This window comes from Pogonomyrmex barbatus, unplaced genomic scaffold (assembly GCF_055798465.1).
Source record: "Pogonomyrmex barbatus isolate J1 unplaced genomic scaffold, ASM5579846v1 scaffold16, whole genome shotgun sequence".
Taxonomy (NCBI): domain Eukaryota; kingdom Metazoa; phylum Arthropoda; class Insecta; order Hymenoptera; family Formicidae; genus Pogonomyrmex; species Pogonomyrmex barbatus.
Window position 1 is genome coordinate 5,413,313 of NW_028297112.1, and position 27,996 is coordinate 5,441,308.

Here is a 27,996-nt window from a genome sequence, read left to right on the forward strand (position 1 = left end):
ACAATTACGCATAATTACGCATCAATGAATTGTGGATGTAGCACGGACTCGCACCACATCCATTTTCGACATGTCGCATTTTATCGGCATGTCGCAAAATAGACGTGATACGTAATACCACGTGTAAAAATGGACGCTAGTGTATAGGGAGTTTCGACCGTTCCACGAAAAAGGCCGAGATGACCGCTCTTAAGCTTCTCTCTGATTATAGAAATGGATATTAATGCAAATTATTTATTAAAACACACATACACACGCGCGTAATTAAAAGTATGTATATATATATATATATATATAAAATTAAAAATGTAATATATATATATATATAATTAATAAATATATATATAATTATATATATATAATTTTATATATATATATATATATATTTATTTGATATGTATATAAAATAAATTATCAAGACTGATTATAGATATCTTTGATAATGAAATTTATTATCAATAAAATTTTGATTTTAGTATTTTACTCATTTGAGCTTTTATTTTTAATTAAATCATAATCATAATTTTTAAATAAATTAAATATTCAATGTCTCTTTACTTTAGTTTTAAGATTTCTTACTTTTTGTTTAATTTCCATCAATTACAGAATTTCATTCTTATTAAAATGTCTATAATACATATAATTAATAGATTTTTATTACTTTTTGATTCTGAGTCATTTTACTTCCTTTTATAATTTTTTTACATTTAAACTTTAAGATGTTGAAAGGAGAAAAGAACGTCGTACTTTTCTTTTTTTTTTTCATTTTATTTATATTTGTTAAGATATATCTCGCGATTTATTTCTTTGCGGCATCATCTTCGCGCTGATACGATTGCAGTAGCTCTTGTTTCTTTGAAGCAATACGTTCTGCACGGCGTTTGCGAGCTTCTCTGACTTTTGTGCGCCGAGCTTCAGCTTGATCTGACAACATCTCAGCACGGGCCTTTTCCGCTTTCTTCTTATGGATGAACTCCATCAATACTCGTTTATTTTTGAAAACATTACCTTTAGCTTTCATGTACAGCGAGTGATACAAATGTCTATCGATCTTTTTCGTTTCTCGATACTTTTTCAAAAGACGACGAAGAACTCGCATTCTTTGAATCCAAAGATCCTGTATGATACATACATATACATTATATATAATGGCACTCTGTTAATTATAAATATTTATGAGCTATGTGTAATATACATTGCCAGTGATGAAAATCTGTGTTATACATCAAATACTATTTATTTTTAATGCTGATAATATTTATCAAAACACAACAATTTTTTAATAATAAATATAATAGGAAAAGATAAAAAAAACAATATAGACTCTAATTGTTGAAATATATATACCTTTTGAGGTGTACGTGCATTCGCCGTACCCTTTCTTTTACCAAAACCACAATGACGACCCTTACGTCTAGCTTCGGTATTCTTGCGAACGCGAGCTCTCGAATGTACAGCTACAGGTTTTTTGATAATAAGACCATCCTTGATCAATTTCCTAATATTTTGCCCTGAAAAAAGGATAATAAAATGAAAAAATTTCCATATATATATTAGAAAAGCAATAACATGATAACAGATGTTCTTTTTCTAATTCTTGACTTAAAAATTTTTGTAATTTTTATTTATAGAAAAAAATAACAGATGAGAATAACAAAAGAAAATGAAACTTACGAGAATTTGTATTCGCGATTTCATTGATTTCGTTTGGATCCAACCAGACTTTCTTCTTCCCACATCGCATAACAGAAGCTGCTAGCCTCTTTTGCAGCTTCAAGGAGCTATAAAAGTATAAGGTTAGGTCGTTACACAATTTATTGTAAAACTCATATTTACACGTAAAACGTTCATTACAACAAAAGTCATATATTCTCACAAAATTCTTTATGTAGAGAATAAATCATAGATGTGACAGGTATGATTGATATTTTATAACGGTAAACCCATGTGCTCGACAGATCACAAGCAGTAGATACGCGAAAGAAATATTTTTTTCAATTTTCATCGTAAAATCATGTATATGCATAAATGATGAAATTTAGTGTAACTTATACAATAACTCTAAACGTATTTAGTTACAATACTCTTTAAAATAATATACAGTTTATTGTAATAAACGAACCTCATGATGTATTCCACAAGCTTTCCTCTGTAAAAGAGACTCAAGATGGCCGATGCTACATTTCCTTCCTGAGAGAATGCAAGAGCACTATTTCATTTATAATATGATAAAATTTTTGAACGTTGATTGGTTACAAGCTAGCAAATTTTTGGAGATTTGAAGATTCCACTATTGTAAAGCCAATTAACATGCTTAAAAATTTTGTCGTATAATAAATTTGTTATTGCGCGTGCAATTAATTGTAAAACAAAATTTTATTAAATATAAATAAGTTGTGTTCCGTTTTTATTGGCAAGTCTGAAAAATCATTTCATTTTTAACCATGAACATAAGATCATTCCGTTCATAAGATATGTTCTTTTCAGCTGAACTTCTTGCGCAGGGTCTATTCCGAACGGTGATAGTTTGGCTCATTTTTTTCTAAATATTGGCTGCCATGTAACTAAACCGAAAAGTGTTTCAAACCCTGGCATAACTAGTCCCGACTATAAATATAAGGGCCTTTTTCACCAATCTTCAGTTAAGTTAACCGACGGTTAACCCGCAGAAATGCCAATCGTAATTCAATGCTCAGAAAATAGTGTATGTTTTTTTAACCTAATATTCTTTTCATGTTGTATTTTGGTAAGTAGATGAAATTATAAATAATATCCGATAATTAATCTAAATAAAAATTATTAAACAATCATTTGCTTAAACAAAAATTTTAATACTTATCTAGAATAAATAGTTTATTTCTCAGTTGTTGGCAATCATGATGGTCGAGTTAACCGAAATTAGCTTAACCGAAGAGATCCTAAAGGCCATATCAGACTAGCGGTTGCGCGGCTACGGTTGCCGGTTGACAATTCTATTTCAGCCAATCACAATATAAGTCATGGTTACGGTCAATGTGATTGATAATAATAGAATCGTCAACCGGCAACCGTAGCCGCGCAACCGCTAGTCTGATATAGCCTTAAGGCTGGATCTTCTTGCAGACCGGCGCTTTGACACAGAACGCTAATTGGTGAAAAATGAGTAAGTATTATTTACTCCCACCACTCATTTTTCACCAATTAGCGCTTTGTTGCGTCAAAGCGCCGGTGTTTGTATGAGGATCCAGCCTAAATAGACATAACTGGACTATAATTATAATGGAAAACACATTCGACTGTCTATCTTTTCGATGAAACCGTGGAAAGAATTTCACGCCCTCTGCACCTAAAATACTTTCGTGTGTGACAGGCTTTATTTATTTACTATTTGGAGTAAATTAGACTTGAAACGTAATCCGATCGTGAAAGAAACGTTCTTTCCTCCTCCGACTGCAATTCTTACATCTTTGCTATATCGAAAGGTAATATCAGTAAAATTACTTTTTAAAAGTGTAATTTTATGTAATGCACTTTGCGACGATGACATCAAATCATGCGAAGTGCATTTTCAATATCTTTTTTCTTAGCAACAACAACCTGAATGATGACACATTTATTTTCACATCTTTATTATGCAATTTGATACAATTACGAACAATTTTTCTTTCAGCTGTTTTTGTTAAAGCACATAATAACATCTACACACTTTGCCTAATTGGTTATATGATAACAAAGCTTTTGCTGAGATTGAATATATAATTTTTTATTTTAAGAAGATAATACAAATACAAAGAATGATGCATTTTATTAAAATAGAAACAAATATAAAGATAGTAAAGTTGCAAAGATGCCCAAAGTTATGTGTGTATGTGTTTTGTGTAATTGTTCCTTTCTCTCTTTATCTGTTTTCTTGTTTTTTTTCCTTCTTTTTATCTTCTTTTTTTTAACTTATTTATTTATGTATAATTTCTTAGCAAAAAGCAATGTTATATTCAAAGAAAATTTGATTACTTTTCTGATTAATTAAAAGAAGAAGAAATATAATTCTTCAGAAATAACATAATAAGTAGTTTTTAGATATTTTAAAGATATAGAGAAAATGTCTCAATTGAATACGTGAATATAAAAAATTGATTAAATGTGAAGTAAGATATGAAAAAATATATTTTTCAAAATTTTTTTTTAAATCTAGTAATTAAAAATTTGTGAAGTAAACTATTAGAAATAATAGATAATATGTAAATTTTTAGTTTTAACATATATTATTATATATATAGCAGCTATGTCCAATGAAGAACGTTTGAGGAAACTTTTGTCAGATTTGGGAAAAGCTACTCTTCGTGGAGTTCGAAAATGTCCAAAATGTGGAACTTATAATGGATCACGTGGTCTTTGTTGCAAGAATAAATATTGTGATGCAGTGTTCAAGGAACCTGGCGAAAAGCGAAAACTATCGACAGAAGCATGTAAACTTATTACAGGCTCGACAGTGCAAGTATTTTCTGTACGAGTCAAGGATAAGGGACCTGATTATCGTGGTTTTGTACAGTTACCAATGATAAATTCTACTATTTCAAATGATATTACAACGCTTATTTCACAAACTGCATTGTGTTTCGTGGACAGTTGTGAGAGGAGTTTCCATACCAGTGTTCTCAAATGTCATGTAAATGTTTTCTATTGTAATTTATAGATTTTGATATATTTTTATATGTTTTACACACACCACACACACATACATACATAAAACACATATATTTTGTAATCGTATTTTTTAGGAGAAAGATTATTCAAATACCATACTCACATGCCAGCACATTCAAGCAGCATTAAAGTGTTATGCGGAAGCACAGCCATTAACTTTGAAAAATTCTGTTTTATCATCATGGAATGTAAATAATGAAACAAAGCAAGAGATATGGTTGTTGGCAACAGAAACTTCTGGTCCTCTAGTACAAAGAGTTTCAAAGAATATAATGGCAGTGAAATGTAAAGCTTCCTCGAAACATCCCTTAGGCTATCTTCATTTTTCTTTTTTTGTTAGTAAATTAAAAGATAGAATAGAACATCGTTACTTCTGTAGTTGTACTACATTTAAAGTAAGTAATATGTGCATAATAATTTTATAAAATTTTTTATACAATTTAAAGAGGTTGTAAATATTTTATTAAGATTTAATTTTTAAACTAATATTTAAATTATATAATCTTTAAATTATATAATCTTTTTATAAATAATACTTTTAATTATAAAATATAAAATATTTTAATGTGTGTGAATAATTGATGAATAATTAATTTATTTGTAGGGTACAATGAAAATAGGTGGAGATAAAGTCGATGGTACTTCATTATCGCAACCAAAACGATGCGTACATTTTTATGCATGCATTTGTGCTTTTGCTAGCGATCCAAAGCTATCTGACGAATTTAGTTATTATGTAAATCTTGATCAAATGCAATCTAGTATAGAAAAACCTCTTGCAACCATAGTGCAAAATGAACTGGAAGATAAGATTGTTGAAATTGGTAAAATATATGTGTATACTATATGTCTAAAAATTTCTAAAAATTTGTTTTATATTTTCCAAAGTTTATTTTATGTTGTATCAATATCATGAGTATATAAAATTTCAGATCTGGATAGTCTAACCGCAGATGAAACTGATACACATCTATTAATTTTTCGTGATGATACTTTAACTGTACAAAGTTTGGATGGAAATAAATTAGATTTAGATTCTATGAATTTAGATTCTTCAATTTTATCGCATGGCATTGTTGAAAATATAGAAGTGGAATGTGATCGTAGTTTATTAGACGATAATAATATAGTATCGCAGGTAAGATATTAAAATATTAAATATTTATTAATTTATTTAATATAAAAAATATTTCTTTTATTTAATTGTTGAAAAAGGAAATTACTAATTTATTAAATAATTGAAAATATTAACTTATTTATATATATATATATATATATATATATATATATATATAAAATACGCAGGTTCATAATTTAGAAGTAGTTGATCAAAATGGTGTCTATCTGGGAGGAGGCAATACGATAAAGATACTGGATGATCAAGGAACAATTGATACAAAATACAATGTATTGAATAATAGTCAGTATGTATTAAACGATAACATAAAAATTTTGGATCCAAATATGTTAAAGGTTCTTGATACTAATACTACTGTTTTGGACGTGACTAATGCAAAACTTGTTGATAATAATACTACTTTAAATAATAGTATAAAACTAGTTGATAGAAATGCAGTAGTACATTACAATAACAAAAGTATGTCAAATCCTGAAGTTAATGCAGCACAACCAACAATTTCGACGAAACGAAAAAGAGACGAGAAGCATGTAAACAGTAATTTAAATTTGAATTCAATTGAGCCGAGAAAGACGAAGACAAAATCGCAAATTGTTAAGAAATATCAAAATACTTGTGATTATTTAGATGAGACCAGCACAAACTTGCCATTTATTAAATGGCTTGCTTCAATAACTGAGCGAATAAATCAGACGATGCATTTTCAATTTGATGGCAAACCTGATCCCCTAGTATTCCATGTACCGCAGATATTCTTCGATTGTTTACGCGAACGAATATCTTGCGGCGGCAAGAAGAAACGCTTGCCTAATTCAACAACAGCGTTTGTTCGGAAAGATGGAGTACCACTGGGAACGTTTACTAAATACACATGGCAGATTACAAATATCTTACATGTAAAAAGTATCTTTGAGACGCCATATATACCTTTAGAAATAACGAGAAGTTTCGTGCAGAATGCAGATGGAACGTATGAACTATATAAACGAGAAGAAACAGAAATAGATCGTTTCAAAAAAACAAATAATAATGCATTAATTAAACCATTAGAGTTGAAAACATATCTAAAAGTGGGTAAGTGAAAATTTGATACGTAAAAAAATTATTCTAAACAATTGTTAAAAATGATTTATCGAAATCTGAAAGCCGAAATTATTTATTAAAGGATATGCCTTATTAATACAAAAGATAATATTAATGAAAAATTTATTAATATATGATTTCATTCTATTTATTTTTAGGAAATACTTCTCCGAATCAAGTCGAACCTACACCATTCTTAATAGAATGGATACCAGATATTTTGCCAATTTCGAAAATCGGTGAGCTTAGAATTAGATTTGAATTTGGACATGTAAAAAACGAAACAAGTCACAAAGGGAGGAAAATTGCTCTTTCTAAAAGTGATTAAAATTTTTATTTTTTAAATTATTAAATTTTTACCTTTTTAAATATAAACGATATTTAAATTTATGAAACATGAGACAAAATTAAACATATAACGTAACTCGTATGTTCCTAGGTTCTTGATATTCATTATGAATGCAATTATAATTTAAAACTTCTATTGACTTATTTTGCAGTTGTTTGTATTGACAAAAGTAAACAAAGAACATATGAAAATTCTTGCAAAATACTCATGTTAAAAAAGTACTAGTATTTTAGTATTTGTTTGCTTTTGATATCTCACAAGATAGAATTTGTGCAAACTAATAAGAGTCTTAAATGACTAAAATCTTTTTCACGAAAATAAGCTATTTCAAATGAGAAATAAATGAGAAAATGAGAAATAAATAAATGCAGACTCAATAATTAAGCATAATATAAGTATGGTATTTTTCTTATACAAATATAACTAACATAATTCAAAGACTGATGTAATTTTCTTGATTGAATAATTGTAATATATTTTAATTGGCGAAATATTACTCTTGATTTATACAGAATAAGAATTGATAATTTTTTCTTTATATAACGATTTATAATTTCTGCTGTGTAATATTTTATTCTTCATCTTATAGTCCATATTCTTAATTTAATATGAAAAATATCACAATGTTAATAATTGTACTACAGTTTGAAATTGTTTTATATATTGTAAATATGTATATTTTAAATGTTATGCTAATTATGTAAAAAGGTGTATATATTTATATTTATATTATTTAACAATATTAGCTGTTTTGTGAATATATTTGAATTTGAAAATAAATTTACTTAAAATGTCTTTTATATATGTACATATAAATATGTATAAATTTATTTGAACATATAAGTTGGTGTTGACGTGTTCAACCGTCAAATTCTATAAAATATTAATCAGACGTTTTTGCCAATCCCTATCGTTATTACAGATTCGTATTTTGAGATTCGTCTGATTTTTAGATGTATTTTGACAATCTCGTATGACAAAAAAAAAAGCACATTTCGTGAGACTCACGAACACTGATGCTCCACCATTCGAACAGCATTCACGCGACGGAAATGCGCTACTGTCGCCGCCAGTACCGGAAGTCGGCTGTGACGTAGGGATCGGAGCAAACGAGCGTACGCCGTACGCTTCCATTTTCTCGAGCATCTCAAACGGAAGGCAGAGCACGTGTTGCGTGTAGCCGGTCCCTGCATTCGCACGATACCGATTCATTCGTGTAAGAGGAGGATTTAACGGTAAGAAACGTATTAGTCAGAGTCACTTCTGACCCTTGCGGCCCCGTCGTCTTAGTGCACAACAGAGGTTAAAGCATGAATCCCGAGAAGCTCAAGAAGCTCCAGGCTCAAGTGCGAATTGGTGGCAAGGGTACACCCCGACGCAAGAAGAAGGTAAGTGCGCTGTGCTATACATTTTTGTGGGTTATTTATTTCTTGATATATTTTAGTTACTTTGTTTAACATATCATTTTTCTCTAATGTAAATATCTAACTTGTGCATTTTGTCGTTTCTAATGACGCGATCCATGGTCGTCGTTCTATCATTAATATGCGTGTAGTCTGTTAAAACAAAATGAATAATACACATGACATCGCAAGATTATAAAAAAGATAATATATACAAAATTATTAACTATCTGTTTTTATTTTTCGCAATAAATTCTTTGTTAATATCATAAAAATTTATTACAATTCTCATAGTCTCATCAACTTTTGATCTTATAAATAAACATTAACGGATAATTAATTGTTTATTTTACATGCTTAGAGATAATAGATATTAAATAGATAGATATTAAGTAAAATACTAATATTTTTTAAATGTGTTATAGAAGAATTTAGTATTATTTATCAGTTATTTTTACATTTATATTATCTCTCACTTTTACAGGTTGTACATGCAACTGCTGCCACAGATGACAAAAAATTACAGAGTTGTTTAAAGAAACTTTCAGTAAATACAATCCCTGGCATAGAAGAGGTTAATATGATTAAAGATGATGGTACAGTCATCCATTTTAATAATCCGAAGGCTCAGGCTAGTTTGTCTGCTAATACATTTGCCATCACTGGTCATGGAGAAAATAAACAAATAACTGAAATGTTACCGGGAATATTGAGCCAGCTTGGCCCTGAAGGTTTGACACAATTAAAACGATTAGCAAGTACAGTTGCTGGAAGTGCGGTTGGGAAAACTACATTGGAAGAGGACGATGAGGTGCCTGATCTAGTGGAGAACTTTGATGAAGCTAGTAAAGAAGAGGTAAAGAGATATGAAAAGAATTAATGTCTGATATTTTTTTAAAATAATGATTGTTAGTCTGACAAAAGAAAAAAATATAATTCATAAAAAATCATGACAGATAAAAACTTTTTGAAGAGAACTTTTCATAAATACTTGCATTATATGAAAAAGCATCTGTAATTTTATGTATATTCTGTATATGATTACATATATATTTAATTTATATAATATCTTTTAAAACATTAACATTATTTTATTTTTTATTATTTTAGAAATGGTTTATGAAATTATCTATATTATCTATATTTGTAAAAGTTTAATATATAACTATCATTTTTATAACACTTTAAGGTAGCACCAAAAAATGAATTGGAAGAAAATAAACCCAATGGTGAAAAGAAAGATACTATTATTATTGAAGAGAAGAAAGAAGCTCCATTAGCTACATCTGAAGCTTAAAAATGATGCTAAGGTAATTAATTGATAGATATATTGATATTTTCATAGTACTACAGTAATATATAGTAAGTAGAATATACTATGCAATTTATTAATATGGAGGACAATGTAACATACAGTATCGTTTTTCAGATATTTCATACAACAAAGTTGTAACAAATAAATAATTGATGAGTCAAGAGAAGCTTGTGACAGAGAAGCAATGATGCATAACTATGCATAACTATACATACGTTACAAATACTTGACATACACCCCATAACATTAAAACAAGTAACAGTTGACAAGAAATAAAAAAAGCTGTTACAAAAATTAAATATTTCAGAGATTTTTTTGATTTTGGTGGTGCATTAAGATGATCCTTATTTCAAAACAATCAAGATGTTTTATGGCTTTTATTCAATAGTGCAATGTTTTAACTATTTAAAATGTCATAAATATCTTAAATCCATTATAAAATTATAATGGAACTAATATAAATTTTGTTATTAATAGAGTAGTAAAACTTCCTCTTACCCTTAATTCGTCAGGATCTAATAACTTCTCTAGCTTTTTATTCTAATATTTCCCTTTTAACTTTTAGATATATGTGTTTATATATATATATATATATATATATATATATATTGAAAGGATCAATAGACATTTTTTTAAATTGAATTTCTTGCATGATTCATTTTTCCATGTTAGACAAAAAAAGAGAAATAATAAACGATATTAGAAATTTAGTTAAAAAAAAAATAGATTTAATATGAAAAACATATATAGAAACATTAAAACTATAGCACAGCATAACTAGTATGGATCATGGACTTAGGAATAGAAGAACGGAGTATAAGCTAGAGAAGAGAGATACGTTGCTGGAGGGAGGGAGGGGGAGAGGTCTGCTATATTCATCTATGTCGCATACAGAATCATAAGGAACATATATGTATATGTGTTCATGTGTATGAACTTTTTACTTTATGTATTGTGTTACCAACACAGCATAAGTACATGATACAGACATGTATCTATATATCAGATGAATCGAACAAATATGGCAAAATTTTCCTCGCATTTGTGAGTTTTTATCTCTCCTTCCCTCGCCTAAATTAGAATTTTAAACTCCGTTTTTCTATTCTTAAGTCCATGGTATGAATATTTTATCAATATCTTTGATTTCTGTATCCATATCATATGATTCCGTTCCATTATGTTAATAAGTGAAAAAGTAGGGATATATAGGAATAGTAAATGCCTTGCTTATACTATACTATTATGATTATTCATAATTCGTCTGTATACCCGCGTATATATGTTCCTATCATGTTTAATCATAGATGTAAGAATATATGGACGGAACTTTTATAAGATATAATAAAGGAGTAGTCAAAAAAATAGCATGAATCTAAAAATAGAGGAATGGAATCTAAAGTTCTAATTTAAGTGAAGGGGGGATAAAAACTTAAAGATGTAAAAAAAATCGTTCTTCGTCATTCGTCTCGTCCATCTTACACATAGATATATATCCTGTCATGACATGCTATTTGCACTATGTTGGTACACAGTAACAAAATAAGAGACCCACGCATATGAACATGTATATACACCAGAGTTGGGTAAGTTAATATTGTTTTTTAATTAAATTAAGTTAAAATTAATGACTTATAAAATTACTTTAGTTAAAAGTTACATGAACAAAAAAATTACTTAAAAATGAGTTAAAAGTTGTGTTAAAATTAAATTAAACTAAAAGTTAATTTTAAAATTATATTAAATTAGAATGTCGTAATTGTTTTAAGATTAAAATATTTTAAATAATTACAATATGGATCATCAAATAAATTTAATATTTTATGTGTAAATTACATGTGCTAATAAAAAAGTACTAGATTTGATGAAAGATGAAAACGATTCTGACAATTATGACAAAATGTTGGGAGCAAAAATGTTTGCCTTGCACGCTGATGACATGTCTGTTTATTACTTAATTGCAATAGATGAATTATACATTTGTGTAATAATAAAAAAAAATACGTTCAATCTTTGCATAAAATAAAAAAAACATCTTTATTTATACTTGTTTCTAAATGAAAATTTACAAAACAAGTTAATAATTCCTCGTTTGTTTACTTACGTCATATATTGTATGTACATACAATTTTAGAAATTTAATATGTTAAAAATCAAATCATGATTTGAAATGATTAAATTTATAATACTTAAATAATGTTTCTAATATTACATAATTTTTTTTATCTCTTATGACCGTATACATAATGTACTTGTATATAATAAAGTTATGTATGCAAAATTATATAATAATAATGTGATTAATGATACATATGGCTAGTAATTGTTTTATAAATACTGCACTTTTTGTCCACTTTTTGTTTTGTGTATTATAATTTCTGAATCAGAATTAATTGACGACAAGACAAAAATAAATTTTGATAAATAATATAAATTTGTTTAAATATTTTTCCAGAAGTAATTTGTGGATTTATTCACACACATTAAATGTGAATGTTTATTTTTATTAAGCTATTAAACACGAATCAATCATAAATTCAATCGTCATTGCACTGTTACAGCATATCTTCGTTAGACGATAATCAAATTTAATAAATCTTTTAAATAAATATTTGAAAATTTCTTTCATATATGGATTCTGCTTTTATTTATTATATCCTGTATATATATATATATATATATATATATATATATATATATATATATATATATATATATTAAAAAGTTCATATAAAATTTATGTATATAATTTATGTATAAAGAAAAAAGTGAGAAAACAAAATCCTGATTCTAAACAAATAATTTATTAATTATACGAATAATAGATTATATAATTTATTTTTATAAAAAATAATCTAATAACATTTTACATATACAAAATTTAGTTGACTGATATTGGATTAGTAATTTAAGAGTTAGTATCAGCGACTTTATTTTTATATTTAAACTGAAATTATTATTTAATAATTTATTAAAATAAAATGCATTCATCAATAATATTTTTAATATTAACAATTATATAATAATATTAACACGATTTTGCAAATTTTATTCTCTTAACGATAAACTTATTGCATCGAGATTGATCATGCAAATAGACGTCATTATAAAAAAATAATTTTTTTTCGTAATTTCAATTGGTAATCATTTTGTAAATAAAGATAACATTTTCTTGAAGAATTATAAAACTTTTCTGATTGATCTAATGGTCGAAATTTCTAATGATATTTAATTGACACTACAAGGCATATAGATAAATTTTGATGAACGATATAAATTTTATTATGATCAATATTGCTCGTTATATTTTTGTTCAAAATGACAATCACATTTAATAAATATCTTTTAAATGAATATTTAAATAAATATTTCTTCTATGTATGAACTGTTTTTGTAACGCATTGAAACATTTGTAATAATTGCAAATAATAGCTATTAATAGCATATAATAGCATATCATAGGCGTGTGTTTTTGTGATACTCGTATATATGCAATTATTATCATATATACATGCAATTTTTTTTAAATGCATAAATGCATCTACTTTTAATTTTAATAACATAATTCCAAGCTAATTTTAATAACATAGTTCCAAGCTTGATTAGATATTATCTGTTTTATAGTAATAATGTCGTTTCGTTTCAATTTTTTATACAAATTGATTTGAATAATTTTGCATACAGACAAGATAAATAAGCAGTTAATTGCGTAGAAATGTCAGTTTAATATAAAGTTACCCTTGCATAGTGATAAAAATATTTATATATTTAAAATTTAATATTTCAAAAATTATATAGACTTGTACTTATAAATATTTTCAAAACACGTTAAAAAATAATTGTGTTACATTCTAAATTAATGTTATTAAGTCAAAGAGAAGACAGGTAATTATCAGGCATTCGATATTTTCAGTAATATTTTAGCTTTGATTAATGATTACTCAAATAATCAATAATCAAATTTGAAAAATGATTGATTATTCGAATAATCAATAATTAAAATAGAAAATTTTTTAATTATTTGAATACTCGGTAATAAAAATGAAAAAAGTTTTAATTACTTTATTAATTATTAATCAAAATTGAGAAATTTTTTGATTACTTGATTAATCAGTAATCAGAATGTAATAATTTCAATTACTTCATCAATCAGTAATCAGATCTAAAAACTTCAATTATTTCAATTATTTCAATTATTCAATAATCAATGTCAGATTCTTTTTGATTATTTAGTTGATTATTTTCTTGATTATTTTTTTGATTTAATTAATGATCAATGTTAAGTACCAATTACACACAGAAAAAAGACTAGTTCAACGGAATATTTTTCTAATAAAATTGAAGTAGGATTTTTTATGACTGATACAAAAATTTGATCTGAATGTGGAAGATTCCATTTATGTAAAAAAATATTGCGTAGCATTCAGTTATTGTTTCTATCAGTGCAGTATTTAAAGTGAACATTTAATGAATAGTATATAAAGAAATATCATCAAATTGAAGAAGATTGAAAGCGTAATATCAGATATTTTTTATTTTTTATGTACTCTTGAAAATACAGTTTGCATTTGAGAGTACTCTTTTTTCAAAATTTTCATTTGTAAGGCGATTGAATTTTCCGATGTTAAACATTGTGGCGAAACTAAACATTCTTTCGACTGGAGTTGATGATGGCAACAAAGTATTAAATTAAAAAAATGCCGATTTGATGGTAGGATAAGCAAAATCGATAAATCGTTTTTCTGCTTTTGACAGAAACATTGAAACTCGATTTCATATGCGGTAATCCTTAAAGTTTGAACATTTTTTTTTTTGCCTACGTTTTCATTATCGAAATCAAATCCATCATTATTAATGTCCATCTCTATGGGATTTTATAATGGAAGCTGATAACATGTTGCTATTCCATTTTTTATAGAGTAATTAAAAACTTTTCCATTTTAATTACTGATAAATCGAATAATTAAAAATTTCTTTATTTTGATTACTGATTAATCCAATAGTTAAAAATCTTTTTATTTTAATTACCGATTAATTGAGTAATTAAAATTTTTTTCATTTTGATTACTGATTAATCATTGTAATCGTAAAATATTCTTTTTTGATTACGTAATTAATTCATAAATCAAATAATATTAATTTATTATTACTTTTTTGCCGATTCCTGATAATTATTATATAATTAATTCATAATAATTTTTAGAGAAATTTAAAAATATGTATATATAGATGTATTCTTTCTATTTGTTGTAATTAATTCATATAACAATTGTAACAAATTATGACAAATAGAAAAAATATATACATACTATATCTTTTAAATTTTTCTAAAAATTATTATAAGAGTTATATGAAATATAAATAACATATTTAATGCATGTTTTATATATCAATTACAGATTTTTAGGGATTTTAATATTAAAATTATTTTCGTCAAAAAAAGATATTTTTTATGATACGTGCGATTTAACAGCAAAAAAAAAGGAAAAATTGAAAATAACAAAACTTGAATACTTTTGCTTGGTCAAGAGACAATGATTTTTATTATATTGGTATTACTTATTTTTATTTTATTGGCATATAATTTTTATGTGCATTATGGACGAAATGGGAGACTTATCAATCGTATACCAGGTCCATCTGGTTATTCAATTATTGGCAATCTATTGATGTTCCAAGATTCATTTGGTAAGTAAAATTTTGAATATACAGGATGTCCGGTATCGACTGCATCACTTCTCTCCGGACAGGTAGAGCAGATTAAATTGAATAGAAAAATCCTTTACTATTTTTGCGATAGTTAACGAGATATTAATTGCGAAAGATAATCGAATCCGCTCGACTTATCAGCATTATTAGATCGTCGTTGTTTAACATGCGAGTAATTGTTTACAAGCGACATTGGAGTGGTGCATAAACAACAATTTTTATTCTCCTAGCGATATCGATCGCCGAATTACTGTATCTCTCCGCGCATTTACATTTGGCGATAAGTCAGACTAATATGGTGCTTTTTAATCATTAATAATTCTTCGTTAACTGTTGCGAAAATTGCAAAATGACAAGACTTTTCTACTCAATTTAAACTGATTTACCTACTCACGAGAGATGATTGATATCAGATATTCTGTATGTGTTTCAATTAGTTAATTTTAAAATATGAAGCTGTCAAACTTATTACTTTTTTAATATTTTTAATAGTTACAATAACTATATCAATATATTTTTATAATTTGTAATATATCTGAATAAAATTGTTAATTTTTTATCTACAATATAAATAAAAGATATTTATTTAATAAAATTAAAAATTATATTTATTTCTCATAACACGAGAATATAAACGAAAAATGTTATTTCTTTGAAAAGATAAGTATTGTGATAAGTAAAATATTTTCCTCAAAATTATATTTTTGAAATTTATTTTTGAAAATAATAATTATAATTTTGAAAATATATTTTTTAAAATGCAGTTTCACATTTTTATCATTGACACAAATTTAATACATATTAATACATTAAAGTATTAATAAATAAATTGCAATTTTTTTTGTATTTGCAATAATTTTTGTATTTACGACATGCACTTTTTGCAGAAAATTTTTGGAAGTTACATGTAACACTTTCTGATCAATATTATCCCATTTTCAAAGTTTGGTTTTTGTTTAAACCTGTTGTAGTTATCTATCATCCTGATGACATGGAGGTAATATAATATAACAAAATTTAAATTTGTGAATAATTTCATTATTGACAAATTGGGGAAAAAGGCATTCCTCGTTTCTTTACATTTCGTAAACATTTTTATTTATAAAAATTAAATTAAAAATCCTGAAATACTAGTAATAATTTAAATAACAATTAATTAATTGTCTGCATCACGATTGAGTTAAATATTTATGTGCTATAATTCGAACTCATTAATATTTTTTATAATTTTAGATAATATTAGGGACGATGACGCATATCGAAAAGAGTTTTATTTACAACATGATACATCCTTGGTTAAAAACAGGTCTTCTTACCGCCGGAGGTAATATATATAAAATATGTATATATTTTACTATTATGAAAAGTGATTGCATTTTTTACGTTAAGTTATACATTCAGAAACAATAAAAAAAAACATAAACTTAAAGATTATTAAGAAAGTAAAATGTGTGTAATACTTTATAATTATTCTAATACTTTATAATTAATACTTTATTATTATAAAAACTAAGTATAGAAAAAAATTAATAAATACAAAAACAATTTATGTCATAATAATGTAAAAATAATTAAAATCTTGATTGACAGAGTTTCATAAATTTTTTAATAAAGTTTAATTTATTTTTATTAACTAATTGACAAATTAATTTTGTTTTAGGCACCAAATGGCAATTGCGACGAAAATTATTAACTCCCGCATTTCATTTTGCTATATTAAAACAATTTATTAATATTTTGATCAAGGAGGGCGAAGACATGGCAAACTCTTTAAAAAATATAGAAAGCACAATTGTAAAAGATTTAGTTTCATTTGTTAGTGAACATACACTGAACTCATTATGCGGTATTGTATTCTGATTATGATTATATAATATTTATATGAATATGATTATATGAATATGAATATGATCATATAATCATATTCATATAAATATTCTGAATATGATTATAATGTTTTTATCTAGGATAACATAACGAGCAACGAAAGACGAAGAGATAAATTCTGTATGCGAAATATAATTACGATAAATTAAAGATTAATATTTAATTTTTATAATATTAGAATCTATTTATCTAATATAGTTTACAAATAATTGATTATACACTATCGTGATATTATTTTAAGAAACGATATTACTTGTAGAAACTGCCATGGGCACTTCTTTGCAAGGATTGGGTCCGTTCCAGCAACAATATCGAAATGCAATTCATCAGATGTCCCAAATCTTGACTTATAAGTAATTTTTAGATATAAAAAACTGTCGAATCGAATATAATAATATTTCAATGGACAGATTAATAGCGTAAAATTAGTAAAATAAACAATTATACTCAATTAAATATACTGAACTAAATTAGCAATTAGCAATTTAAACGTCTAATCGTCCAATCGTTTGTCTTTAAAACAAAATTTGTTGTTTAAATTTTTAACATGTCTTAAACGTTTAGAATATTATAGTAAAATTAATCCATTAAACCTAAAACAAGCTATTTTTAAAATTTTTTACACATTTGTATTCTTGTTTTTTCGAAATTCTGTATAGAAGATATCCGGTAATGACTATATCACTTCTCATGAGCAAGTAGAGTGAGTCATATTAAATTGAGAAGTATCATTGCAATTTTCGTAATAATTGAAGAGTTAATAATTTATACAGATCTGAGATTGTACGACCATTCGCTCGAAGGATTAGACTAGTGCTACGCAACATTACAGTTGATACGCAAGATATTTGAGTGTGATTTATACAAATAACAGAGTATTTGTTTATAATGAACGCCTCCAAAACACACACACACACACACACACACACACACACACACACACACACACACACACACACACACACACATTGCCTAGCAGCTGTAAGTGTGCGTAACCATACTTTTCGATATATTAGCTTTAAATGCCCTATCATGTATATAATTGTACTAATTCTAAATTAATTACAATTTAGAACAATGAGACCATGGCTACATAACGATTGGATCTTCTCGTTAACGTCAAAAGGTAGACAACAAAAAAGGATTTTAAAGATATTGCATGGATTTACTCAGAAAGTATGTAAAAGTCTTGTGTTATGTAGTGTCTTTAAGCTTTCAATAAAATTATAAGAAACAACCTAAAAATTTCATAATACGATACATCAACATAATTTTATACAAAAAATAATATCATAATTTATAAACATCGAGAAATACATTTTTAATATATTTATAATGTTATAAAGAAGTGATTTTTTTTAGATTATTGCAGAAAGGAAACTTTATCATGAACAAATCAATGAAGGATACTTGAAAAGTTTTGATAAAGATACATTGGTAGAAGAAGATAATTCAGAAACTATTACAAGTATGTTGCATAATTAAATATGTGTTTTTAACTTGATTTATATTAAATTTATTTTACAATATTTAAGATTATTAATTCAAGTAATTATATTTAAAAATTAAATAATATAAATATAATGTTTGTTAAGAGTAAAAATTAGTTCAATATTAATATAATTCAACTTTTAAATCAATGTTATTTAGTAAGAAGGACATACCAAAATTATATTATGTTAATAATAAATAATAAATAAAGATATAATTTTATTATAAGATTAGTTGATATGTTTTACTCCTTAATTTAGTTAAAAAAAAGCGACTGGCTATGATCGACATATTAATAGCAACATCTCGAGAAGGTCATTTAACTGATTCAGATATTCAAGAGGAAATCGACACTTTTTTATTTGCCGTATGTACTTAAAAAATTGTTTATTGTTTATTTAGACATATAAATATATATGTAAGTGATTATAGGGTCATGATACCACAGCGATAACTATGTGCTTTGTTTTGTTGCTATTGGCTGAGCATAAAGATGTTCAGGTAATTTTGATTTAATAAGTATCACGATTGATAGAAACTAAGTAATTTTATTAATTTAACTTATCGGGACAGTTATGCAACTATAAATGTGACAAGCCATTTTATATGTATATGTGCATATATTTATATTTTATATACATATATGTGTGTATTTAACATATGACAGTTTTTTTTTCAATTTAGATATGTAACAAATGCATTCTTAAATTGCTTTCTTATTTTGACTATAATTCGTAAACATATTTATGGCTTAATAATAATAATCCATAACATTATAATTATATTTCTAAAAAAAATTAATAACAATGTTTTTAAAATATATTAATTAATTTTAATGATACAGGAACATGTCAGAGAAGAAATCAATGCTGTGATGCATGAAAGTGGAGGAAAACTTAGTGTGCAATCGCTGCAAAATTTATCGTATTTAGAAAGATGTATAAAAGAAACGTTGCGTTTGTATCCCACCGCCTATTTTATATCACGAATTACTTCCGAGGATGTAAAATTACGTATGTTTTAATCTCTTATTTTATATTTCATTAAATATCTATTTCTTTAGTTTTATATAAAATCTAATCTTATCTATTTATGAATTGAAAGTTAATTTATAATATTTTTCAGAATCATACTTAGTACCAGCTGGTACAATTTTGTATATTAATATCTACGGAGCTCATAGAAATCCGAATTATTGGCAAAATCCAGAGGAATTTGATCCAGACAGATTTTTATCTGAGAAAATTCGAAATCGACATCCGTATTCATATTTGCCATTTAGTGCTGGGCCACGTAACTGCATTGGTAAATTATCTTTTAGTATTCTTTTCAATATTCTTCTATAAACGGTTTATGATACATATAACAAATTGTAGGACAACGATTTGCTTTGTTAAAATTGAAGGCTCTAATAGCTCCTTTGATATACAAATTCTACTTGGAACCGGTAGAATATTTAAAAGATATTTCATTGAAAGCTGAATTGCTGATTCGTCCTTCTCATCCATTTCGTTTAAAATTTGTCCCAATCATTAACGCATGTACAGATGTTTGAAGGGATTCTTAGGATGATTTAAAAATCTAAAAAGGATAAATATATATATATATATATATATATATATATATATATTATGGTTATGTACTATATATATTATGGATTTATAAATTTATGGATTATGTTTAAACTTAAAAATTATCAGGGTTGGAAAGTAACGCGTTACTTATGCCGTTACTGTTAAATTACGTTTTTTGATAATGGACTGGTAACGCAATTACATTTTTTTTTAGATCACGGTAATGAATTTAATAATTACTTTAATCATTATTTTTTATATTTTGACTCTGTTCATGATATAATTTTTGTTTATTCAATGTTTAGTTCGATTGATATTAATTTGTTATTATATTTAATAAAGTAATATTTTTATGATAAACTTTTTAAGAATAGTTTATCCTAAACTAATTATAAATATAAAGATACTTAATCAAATAAAATATATTTTATGTAAATATATAATAATAATAAATTATAATAAAATAAAATTGAAAAAAATACAAAAGTTTTTAGTAAAAAAAAGATATCAATATAATACTAATAATAAAGTTTGTATTGTTTGGAATATGTATCCGGTAAAATCTGAATTTGTGCAGATCCTCCATCCCACTTTCATCAATTTTAATCAGCGGCACTCTTTTACTTACACGCCTGTTTTAAATTGTTTTATATTTATTATGTATATATGCATATGCATTATGTATATATAGTTTGATGTTAATAAATAATTTATTTCCTTACTTTAAAATTTTTGTCCTCTTGATAGGATTAAAATTACATTTAAGAAAGCTATTGACGTTTTCCTGACTTACAAGAATATTTCTTTTGAAGGATAAATAATTGTTCTGATTGTTCTCCACTTTATATAACTATCTATTATCAATTGTAATTTGTATATCTAACATATAAAAAATAATTGAGGATCTGGATTTATATAATATTACAGTAAATTTGGGTTAGACAATAGATGATTGTAATATTGTAATATATTGTACAGAATATAATACACTGTGCAACAATAATATGATAACAAAATATTATAACTTCGTATTCATATTCAACATATACTATGATATGTGTGTGTGTGTGTGTGTGTGTGTGTGTGTGTGTGTGTGTGTGTGTGTGTGTGTGCGTGTGTGTGTGTGTACATACAGAGTCATACAAATTCAAGTAAATAAATTCTATTCTTGGCTGTATACATACAGAGTCTGGTATCTTGAGAATATATTTCTATCTAGAAAAAAATTAATATTCTCATTTATTTCATAAACACTTTTGTTCTTATAATACTTTCGATTTTAATATATTTTCCTACTTTTAATATTTTTACGATATACAACGGTGCCATGTTACATAAAAATATTCTGATTACGTAACTAAGTAAATACAATCACAAAAAATTATAAAATTAATGTGAAAAGACTTTATTATATTTTTATTTGTTGAAGAATGTCTTGCCTTTCTCATTTTTAAGCATTGGAAGAAAGTTTAAAGCTATCAATTATATATTCGTATTTCTGTCTCATAATTTTTTTATTATAAAAGACAGAAATTAGTTATACATCGAATTTCTATAAATTTATTACGTATGGTAATAAATTTCATAAAAATTTTGCTATTCTATCAATTACATCATTACGTCGCGATACATGCTTTACAGAAATTTGCATCGTGCTTTGATTATGCCATTAATTATATTTATTATTTTACAAACTACACTATATTTTTATACACAGACAGGAAAGGACAGTTGTGCTCTTATTGATGTTGCACTTTTAATTAATAACAATTTTTCTAAATAGATTTGTGCAGCTTGCTCATACGTATATATCTTATACGTGTAATATCTGAGTGTTTGCATATAGCAAAGAAGAAAAAAAATATTCAGCGCAAGAGGACTTTTTACTATTTATGTATAATATATATATTCTAAATCAATGTGAATGCTTCTTTTGGTTCGTGTCATTCTGAAGTTGATTCGTTTATTATCATATCACAATATCGTAGATAAAATATTAGGATTCTGTTTTACGTTTTGTTGGCCATTATTTGCGGATTAATTGTAAAACCCTGAGTAGTTACTAAATTAAACAAACATAATATAACTATCTTTTCTCTCTCTCATACAGATTAAAAGAGCTACATAAACTAACATGATTCACAAAATATTTTTAGAATATGAAACTGATAAATGTTTTTCTTTTATTTATGTCTGCAAAAAGTAAATTTTTACGATTATTTAATAATATTATTTATTATAATAAATACTCTGACAATAGGACACAATAAAATAAACTATAACAGACTTTGGTCTGTGGTCTTTTTGCTAAGTTTTTAACTAAGTAATAAGAGTTTAATCGTAAAATATCGGTCAATAATTATTTACAATTGGTGTCTATATAAATAATCAAGTTTAAATTAGCCTGTTTATATACAAGAATGAAATAACCGACCGGCTTTTTGCTATAATAATTTTCCACGCGATGCATTCATAAAAAAATATGTCTAAATTGTGCTCATCGTAATAAAATACAAATTACAATTAACTTATGAGGTCAATATTATCATACAATACTTATCATACAATGGCATATAGATAGTTGGAAAAAATGGAATTGGTAAAAAAGAAAAGACATTAATGCCAGTGAATGTATTTTTTGGCAACAATTTCTTTCAATTCTGACCAAGTCCATGACTCATATTTTTTCTTTTAACTTCCGAACCGATCACCCATCTTTATTATTTCAATTGGAGCCATATACTTTATACTAATTTTAAAAAATGCCAAAACATGTTGCCAAAACATGTTTTAAAACTTTTTTAGGATTAATAGTGATTAATAGTTAAATTAAAAGAAATAATTCATAAAAGAAAAACTGGAAGAAAGTTATTTTGTTTCTTCTTCGTAGCTACGGTAAGAAGTTTTTTATGCAAGAACATAAATATATAAATATATAAATATATAAATATAGATATAATAGATATAGATATATCTAATCATATACAAAATATATCCATATGTTTTCATATTAGTTTCTTTCTTTTGTAAAATTTCTGTTTGGTAAGACATATAGTAATAATAATAAGAAAACATAAAAAATAATTAAAAAAATAATTTTTAATTGGTTCCTTTGCAAAAAGTTAAGTTTAAAGAAATGTTTTTATATAAAAAATTTTGTATCAAGTATGTACATATGTAGATATTAAAAAATTTTATGGTCCACATTTTGAATACTCTTTTATCGATAAAAATATCTCTGTAGCTTATAGCTAATCAGAAGGTTTATAAATCACTTTTAGAGGCACTTTTATCGATAAAAAGAATTTCAAAATGTAAATCTATGTATATCTGATATCTAGACAGATCAATATCTAGTATTAAAGCTTCAGAAAATATATTACAGAACTGTTCAGAACTGAATTTCAATCTGAATTATTTTGTTTTTTTTTTTCTAGAAAAGATAATAGAAATCTAAGAAATAACTGAAAAATTTTAATCGGATTCATTCTGAAGAATAATTTTTATAATACGTACTCACTCACTACTATTTCAAACTGTGACAACAAAAGCAAGACAATAAGAATTCTTGCAAAATATATTATAAGTAGAAATATTTTTCAATAAAATAATAATTTTGCACTAATAGAATAGATTTAAAAAGTATACTAAAAATTATCTTTTTATTTTTGAGGAGATATTAAGTCTTATTTATTTCTATATATTATTAATTTAATAGTTGTAGTTATAAACTTATTTCTTTTTATGCATAATTTATTTACATGGTTATTTATTAATTAACAAAATTTAGATTTGTTTTCTGTTTTTATAAGTCGATTCTAAATTATAAGTTATTTTATTGAAACATACTTTCATTTTAATATATCTTGCAAGAATTTTTATTATGTACTTTTTCGCTTCTTATAATCTGAGATAATAATAGCGAGTGAACGGGAGCTTTAATGATAATTATCCAATATTTTTTATTTATAAAAAAATATGATGTTATAAATTTTGAATTATAAAAAACTAATCCGTATATGAACAACTCCAATTGAAATTTTATGAAGAAGACCACGTTTAACTGTAGCACGCGGAAAATATCTTGTCTCGTGGAAAAATAAATACACTCTCTATTTCTAAGGCGTAAATACTGTTGCTTTATCTCCCGATACACTCGACTCCATAGGTGTCATGTATGACCAAGGCCTCGTACTCCAGATAGGGCATTTCTTGGCCGTTCAGTGGTATGTAGCATACCTGATGATTCGGTTGTATTTTGCCGATGTGATAGATCCCTTCGTGCAACACTCGGCCAACAAATAGAGCATAACCATCCTCAGTTTCACCAGCAGGCAAGGCGTGCAGAGGCACGCTACCCTCCCAGGACTTCACCCAATTCACATCCTTGCCGCATAGTACTTGGAATTCTCGCTTTTCATGGGCATTGCCACCCCATGCCAGCGTGCAGACGTTGTCGCGAATACCACCCGGTGTCACTGTACCCTGATGATGTGCCCGACCGATGTATAAACCGTCCTCAGAGGCCATTACCGCGTTCCGAGGCAATCCAAATGCCTCGTTAAAGTCTACCCAGAAGTGGCACGTATCCATCAATTGTTGTCTGATGGCAGGCGATGTGAACTGACACTCTATTAGAATAAATTTTTTTTAGAAACTTATTGGGTTGCCTCCTTATGCACAATTTGAATTAGTTAATTCGTATGATATATTAAGGCTTTTATTCACTCGTCACTACTCTCTCCAACTGTGATATCGGAAGCAAGAAACATGTAAAAATTCTTAAAAAATATATTAAATAGAAATATTTTTCAATAAAACGATACTTATAATATATAATTAATAGAATAAAAATATAACGGACAAATGTCTTTACATGTCTTTTTGGGAAAGATTTAAATCATATTTATTTTTATATGTTATTAATTTGACGATTCTTATAGTTGTAAAAAAACAATAGATAAAAGAAGGAATATGAAAACTGAAATACAACAATCTTAATCAAATCGATTATAATAAAATAAATAAATCAAAACAAACGCTTCGATCTTATTGTTTGTTTTATTTATATTGATTATTGTTTAATTTTTATTTAATTTATTATAACCGATTTAACAATAAAGTCGTTGTATTTTGACTTCCATGCTCCTTTTTTTATCTATTGTTTCTTAACATTGAAGCCTATCAGCAATTTTTGTTTTGAGTTTATTTTGTTTTTGGTTATGTATAAATCATTTAAGGATATATGATTATTTACTAATTAATAAAAGAATTTTCAATATATTTTACAAGTTTATCAATTGTAAGTGTTGCTTTATTGAAATATGTATATTTTCATTTTAATCTTAATATCTTGCGAAAATTTTTATTGTGTATTTTCTCGCTTCTAATATCATAAACTAAGATAGTAATAAACAGAAGCTTTAATGTAATATTCTCAATCTTAAAATCTAAAAGAAGTTGTTTATGTGTGTATCATGACAAGTTAACGTACCTTCAATTATCCATTCTCCAGTTGCACCCCAAGCAGTACTAACTCCTATATAGTTTATAACAAACGGACTTCTGTCTTTATAAGACATGAACGGCATGTCAAAATCATCCTCACGGCTAACACTTAATAGTCCATCGCAAGACCATCTGTAGAACAGAGCTGAATTAAAAATACATATACTGTTATGTATCTAAATTTATCTTAAAAGATATAATTTTCTTACTGTATGAAAATATCACATATTTCATCAGGATTTAATATGTCTCTCGTGTCTGTTTCTGCCACATCTGGTTCTGTATTATTTCTTTTTATCGCCGACATAGTATTTCCCCATCCGCCAATAATAATCTGGACAGTATCAAATTAATATTATTTAATGAGAAATTTTTTTATTTTTTGAAATAACAATTTCTTGTGTATTAACAATACATAAGATATAGACGTTGATATAAAAATAGTATCAAAAATAGATTATTGCATAAACATATAACATTACCTCGTACACATTAGAGTCACTACCAAGATGTGTTCGTAAGGCGATCCTTGCATCGTGGCTAGCTTTAATGCCTAAACTAACGCTGTTTTTTGTGATGGGTATGTAACGATAATCGAGACTGTCCGCGGTAGTAATTCTGACTGAGAAAAAATTATCAATCGGTATCAATTGGAAGAATGATCACTTTTTCTACTTCTATTGTATAAAAGATACTTTTTTTATTGGAAAAAGCTGAATTTTAAATGATTATAAGATATGATGATTTATATTTATAATTTTAACACTTAATATTTATTTAGTTTAATATTTAGTTTATAATCAAACTTACTCGGACTCATTTTTTGAGACGTCTAAAATTCTTGGATACAGGAATTAATATCAAAATGAATCATACTAGTCACATACAGCTCCCATGGTGTCGTGCCTTCCACGTCTCTGACGAACCGTTATCTCTCATTATCTCAATCGATTTATCACTTAAAAACAAATAAATAAATAATCATAAAATTTCACGTGAATAAATATTTCATTCATCATCGGTGACTAATATGTCATGAAAAATGTAGAGGAAAATTTGTGATCGTTCTCGTCTTTTCCTTTTTCTGAAGGATTATTTTAACTCCATAAAAATAATCGCGCGTCGTTTTTATTTAAAAGGGACGAGTATAAATTGTGTGATAAAAGATAATGGTCTCTGTGTGAGAATTTTCGTATTTTGCAAAGTCTCAAGCGAGACCGGGTCGATGCGACATGCCGGAGCCATGCGTCGTTGCGCCCGAAATTATGCAAATGATGCAACACCGAGACTCGAGCACGTGCATCAATATGTAATCCCTGAGACATCAATTGACCCGATTCTCTATGTCTCTATCTCTTTCTCTCTCCCTCCCTACGAGAACAGAACTTATATATCTGTGACTTACTGATTAGGTGTAACAGCTTCGGCTGTGTCGGCGCCTTATTGGGAATACTTGCAGCTTGCAAATTGCAAGACAAAAAGTGAAACATAAACGAACGAGCGAGAAAATGAGCGAACGAGCGAACGTGATCCAATCGGGAAGATGCGACCGAGTGATCTTCGCGCGATATTCGCGTCACGAATCGATTTCCACGATCTCGTGGTGTTCACATCTCCCACACGGGCGCAGACAGACGGACATCGCACTGCTGTCATTAGTGTCACTGCCGTGTCGGAGTCGGGATAGGAATTCGGGATTCGAGATGCCAACGACGTCGCTATTCTGTCGATATATCGATGCTTTCATCTCGATGTCTCGGCGATAAGTTGGCACCGGTTTTAATTTTTTTTGTTCTTTGTTGCTGCAAAAATAGAGTTGATATACTGCTTGTTGGAATAAGCTCAGAAAACGTTTAGTT

General features: G+C 26.8%; 5 protein-coding genes across 14 annotated transcripts; 3 read left to right on the plus strand and 2 right to left on the minus strand.

Annotated features, from left to right (window-relative positions):
* Window positions 1-747: 747 nt before the first annotated feature.
* Window positions 748-2,280, minus strand: RpL19 (ribosomal protein L19). The gene is made up of 4 exons (XM_011644618.2): window positions 2,123-2,280; window positions 1,675-1,781; window positions 1,348-1,511; window positions 748-1,117 (listed from the first exon to the last, which is right to left on the minus strand). The coding sequence occupies exons 1-4, from the start codon at window positions 2,125-2,127 to the stop codon at window positions 800-802; spliced, it is 594 nt and encodes a 197-aa protein (XP_011642920.1). The 5' UTR covers window positions 2,128-2,280; the 3' UTR covers window positions 748-799.
* An 865-nt stretch (window positions 2,281-3,145) lies between these two features.
* On the plus strand, window positions 3,146-8,406 carry LOC105430869 (uncharacterized protein C2orf42 homolog). Of its 5 annotated transcripts, none has more exons than XM_089074171.1 (8): window positions 3,146-3,461; window positions 4,257-4,645; window positions 4,758-5,078; window positions 5,288-5,507; window positions 5,616-5,821; window positions 5,989-6,895; window positions 7,063-7,143; window positions 8,176-8,307. In XM_089074171.1, exons 2-8 carry the CDS (start codon window positions 4,262-4,264, stop codon window positions 8,268-8,270), a joined length of 2,214 nt encoding a protein of 737 aa, XP_088930297.1. In that variant the 5' UTR covers window positions 3,146-3,461; window positions 4,257-4,261; the 3' UTR covers window positions 8,271-8,307. The 5 variants fall into 5 exon arrangements, with proteins under 5 accessions (XP_088930297.1, XP_088930298.1, XP_088930300.1 ...); XM_089074172.1 differs by having other exon boundaries at window positions 4,260-4,645; XM_089074174.1 differs by having other exon boundaries at window positions 3,148-3,461; window positions 8,290-8,406.
* bic (bicaudal) lies at window positions 8,385-11,952 on the plus strand. The gene is made up of 4 exons (XM_011644619.3): window positions 8,385-8,641; window positions 9,141-9,512; window positions 9,846-9,966; window positions 10,086-11,952. Exons 1-3 carry the CDS (start codon window positions 8,564-8,566, stop codon window positions 9,951-9,953), a joined length of 558 nt encoding a protein of 185 aa, XP_011642921.1. The 5' UTR covers window positions 8,385-8,563; the 3' UTR covers window positions 9,954-9,966; window positions 10,086-11,952.
* A 913-nt stretch (window positions 11,953-12,865) lies between these two features.
* On the plus strand, window positions 12,866-21,423 carry LOC105430870 (cytochrome P450 4C1-like). Of its 4 annotated transcripts, XM_089074175.1 has the most exons (13): window positions 12,868-13,853; window positions 15,368-15,656; window positions 16,565-16,674; window positions 16,911-17,001; window positions 17,338-17,523; window positions 17,824-17,917; window positions 18,638-18,740; window positions 18,927-19,032; window positions 19,316-19,422; window positions 19,488-19,556; window positions 19,900-20,068; window positions 20,181-20,360; window positions 20,432-21,423. In XM_089074175.1, the coding sequence occupies exons 2-13, from the start codon at window positions 15,503-15,505 to the stop codon at window positions 20,608-20,610; spliced, it is 1,548 nt and encodes a 515-aa protein (XP_088930301.1). In that variant the 5' UTR covers window positions 12,868-13,853; window positions 15,368-15,502; the 3' UTR covers window positions 20,611-21,423. The 4 variants fall into 4 exon arrangements, with proteins under 4 accessions (XP_088930302.1, XP_088930301.1, XP_011642923.2 ...); XM_011644621.2 differs by having other exon boundaries at window positions 12,868-15,656; XM_089074176.1 differs by lacking the exon at window positions 19,488-19,556 and having other exon boundaries at window positions 12,866-15,656.
* A 155-nt stretch (window positions 21,424-21,578) lies between these two features.
* On the minus strand, window positions 21,579-27,831 carry LOC105430871 (pfs47 receptor). 3 transcript variants are annotated; one of them, XM_011644622.3, is made up of 6 exons: window positions 27,543-27,830; window positions 26,948-27,095; window positions 26,620-26,759; window positions 26,347-26,471; window positions 26,124-26,269; window positions 21,579-25,260 (listed from the first exon to the last, which is right to left on the minus strand). In XM_011644622.3, exons 2-6 carry the CDS (start codon window positions 26,955-26,957, stop codon window positions 24,770-24,772), a joined length of 912 nt encoding a protein of 303 aa, XP_011642924.1. In that variant the 5' UTR covers window positions 26,958-27,095; window positions 27,543-27,830; the 3' UTR covers window positions 21,579-24,769. The 3 variants fall into 3 exon arrangements, with proteins under 3 accessions (XP_011642924.1, XP_088930304.1, XP_088930305.1); XM_089074178.1 differs by lacking the exon at window positions 26,948-27,095 and having other exon boundaries at window positions 27,543-27,831; XM_089074179.1 differs by lacking the exons at window positions 26,620-26,759; window positions 26,948-27,095.
* Between the last annotated feature and the right edge of the window lie 165 nt (window positions 27,832-27,996).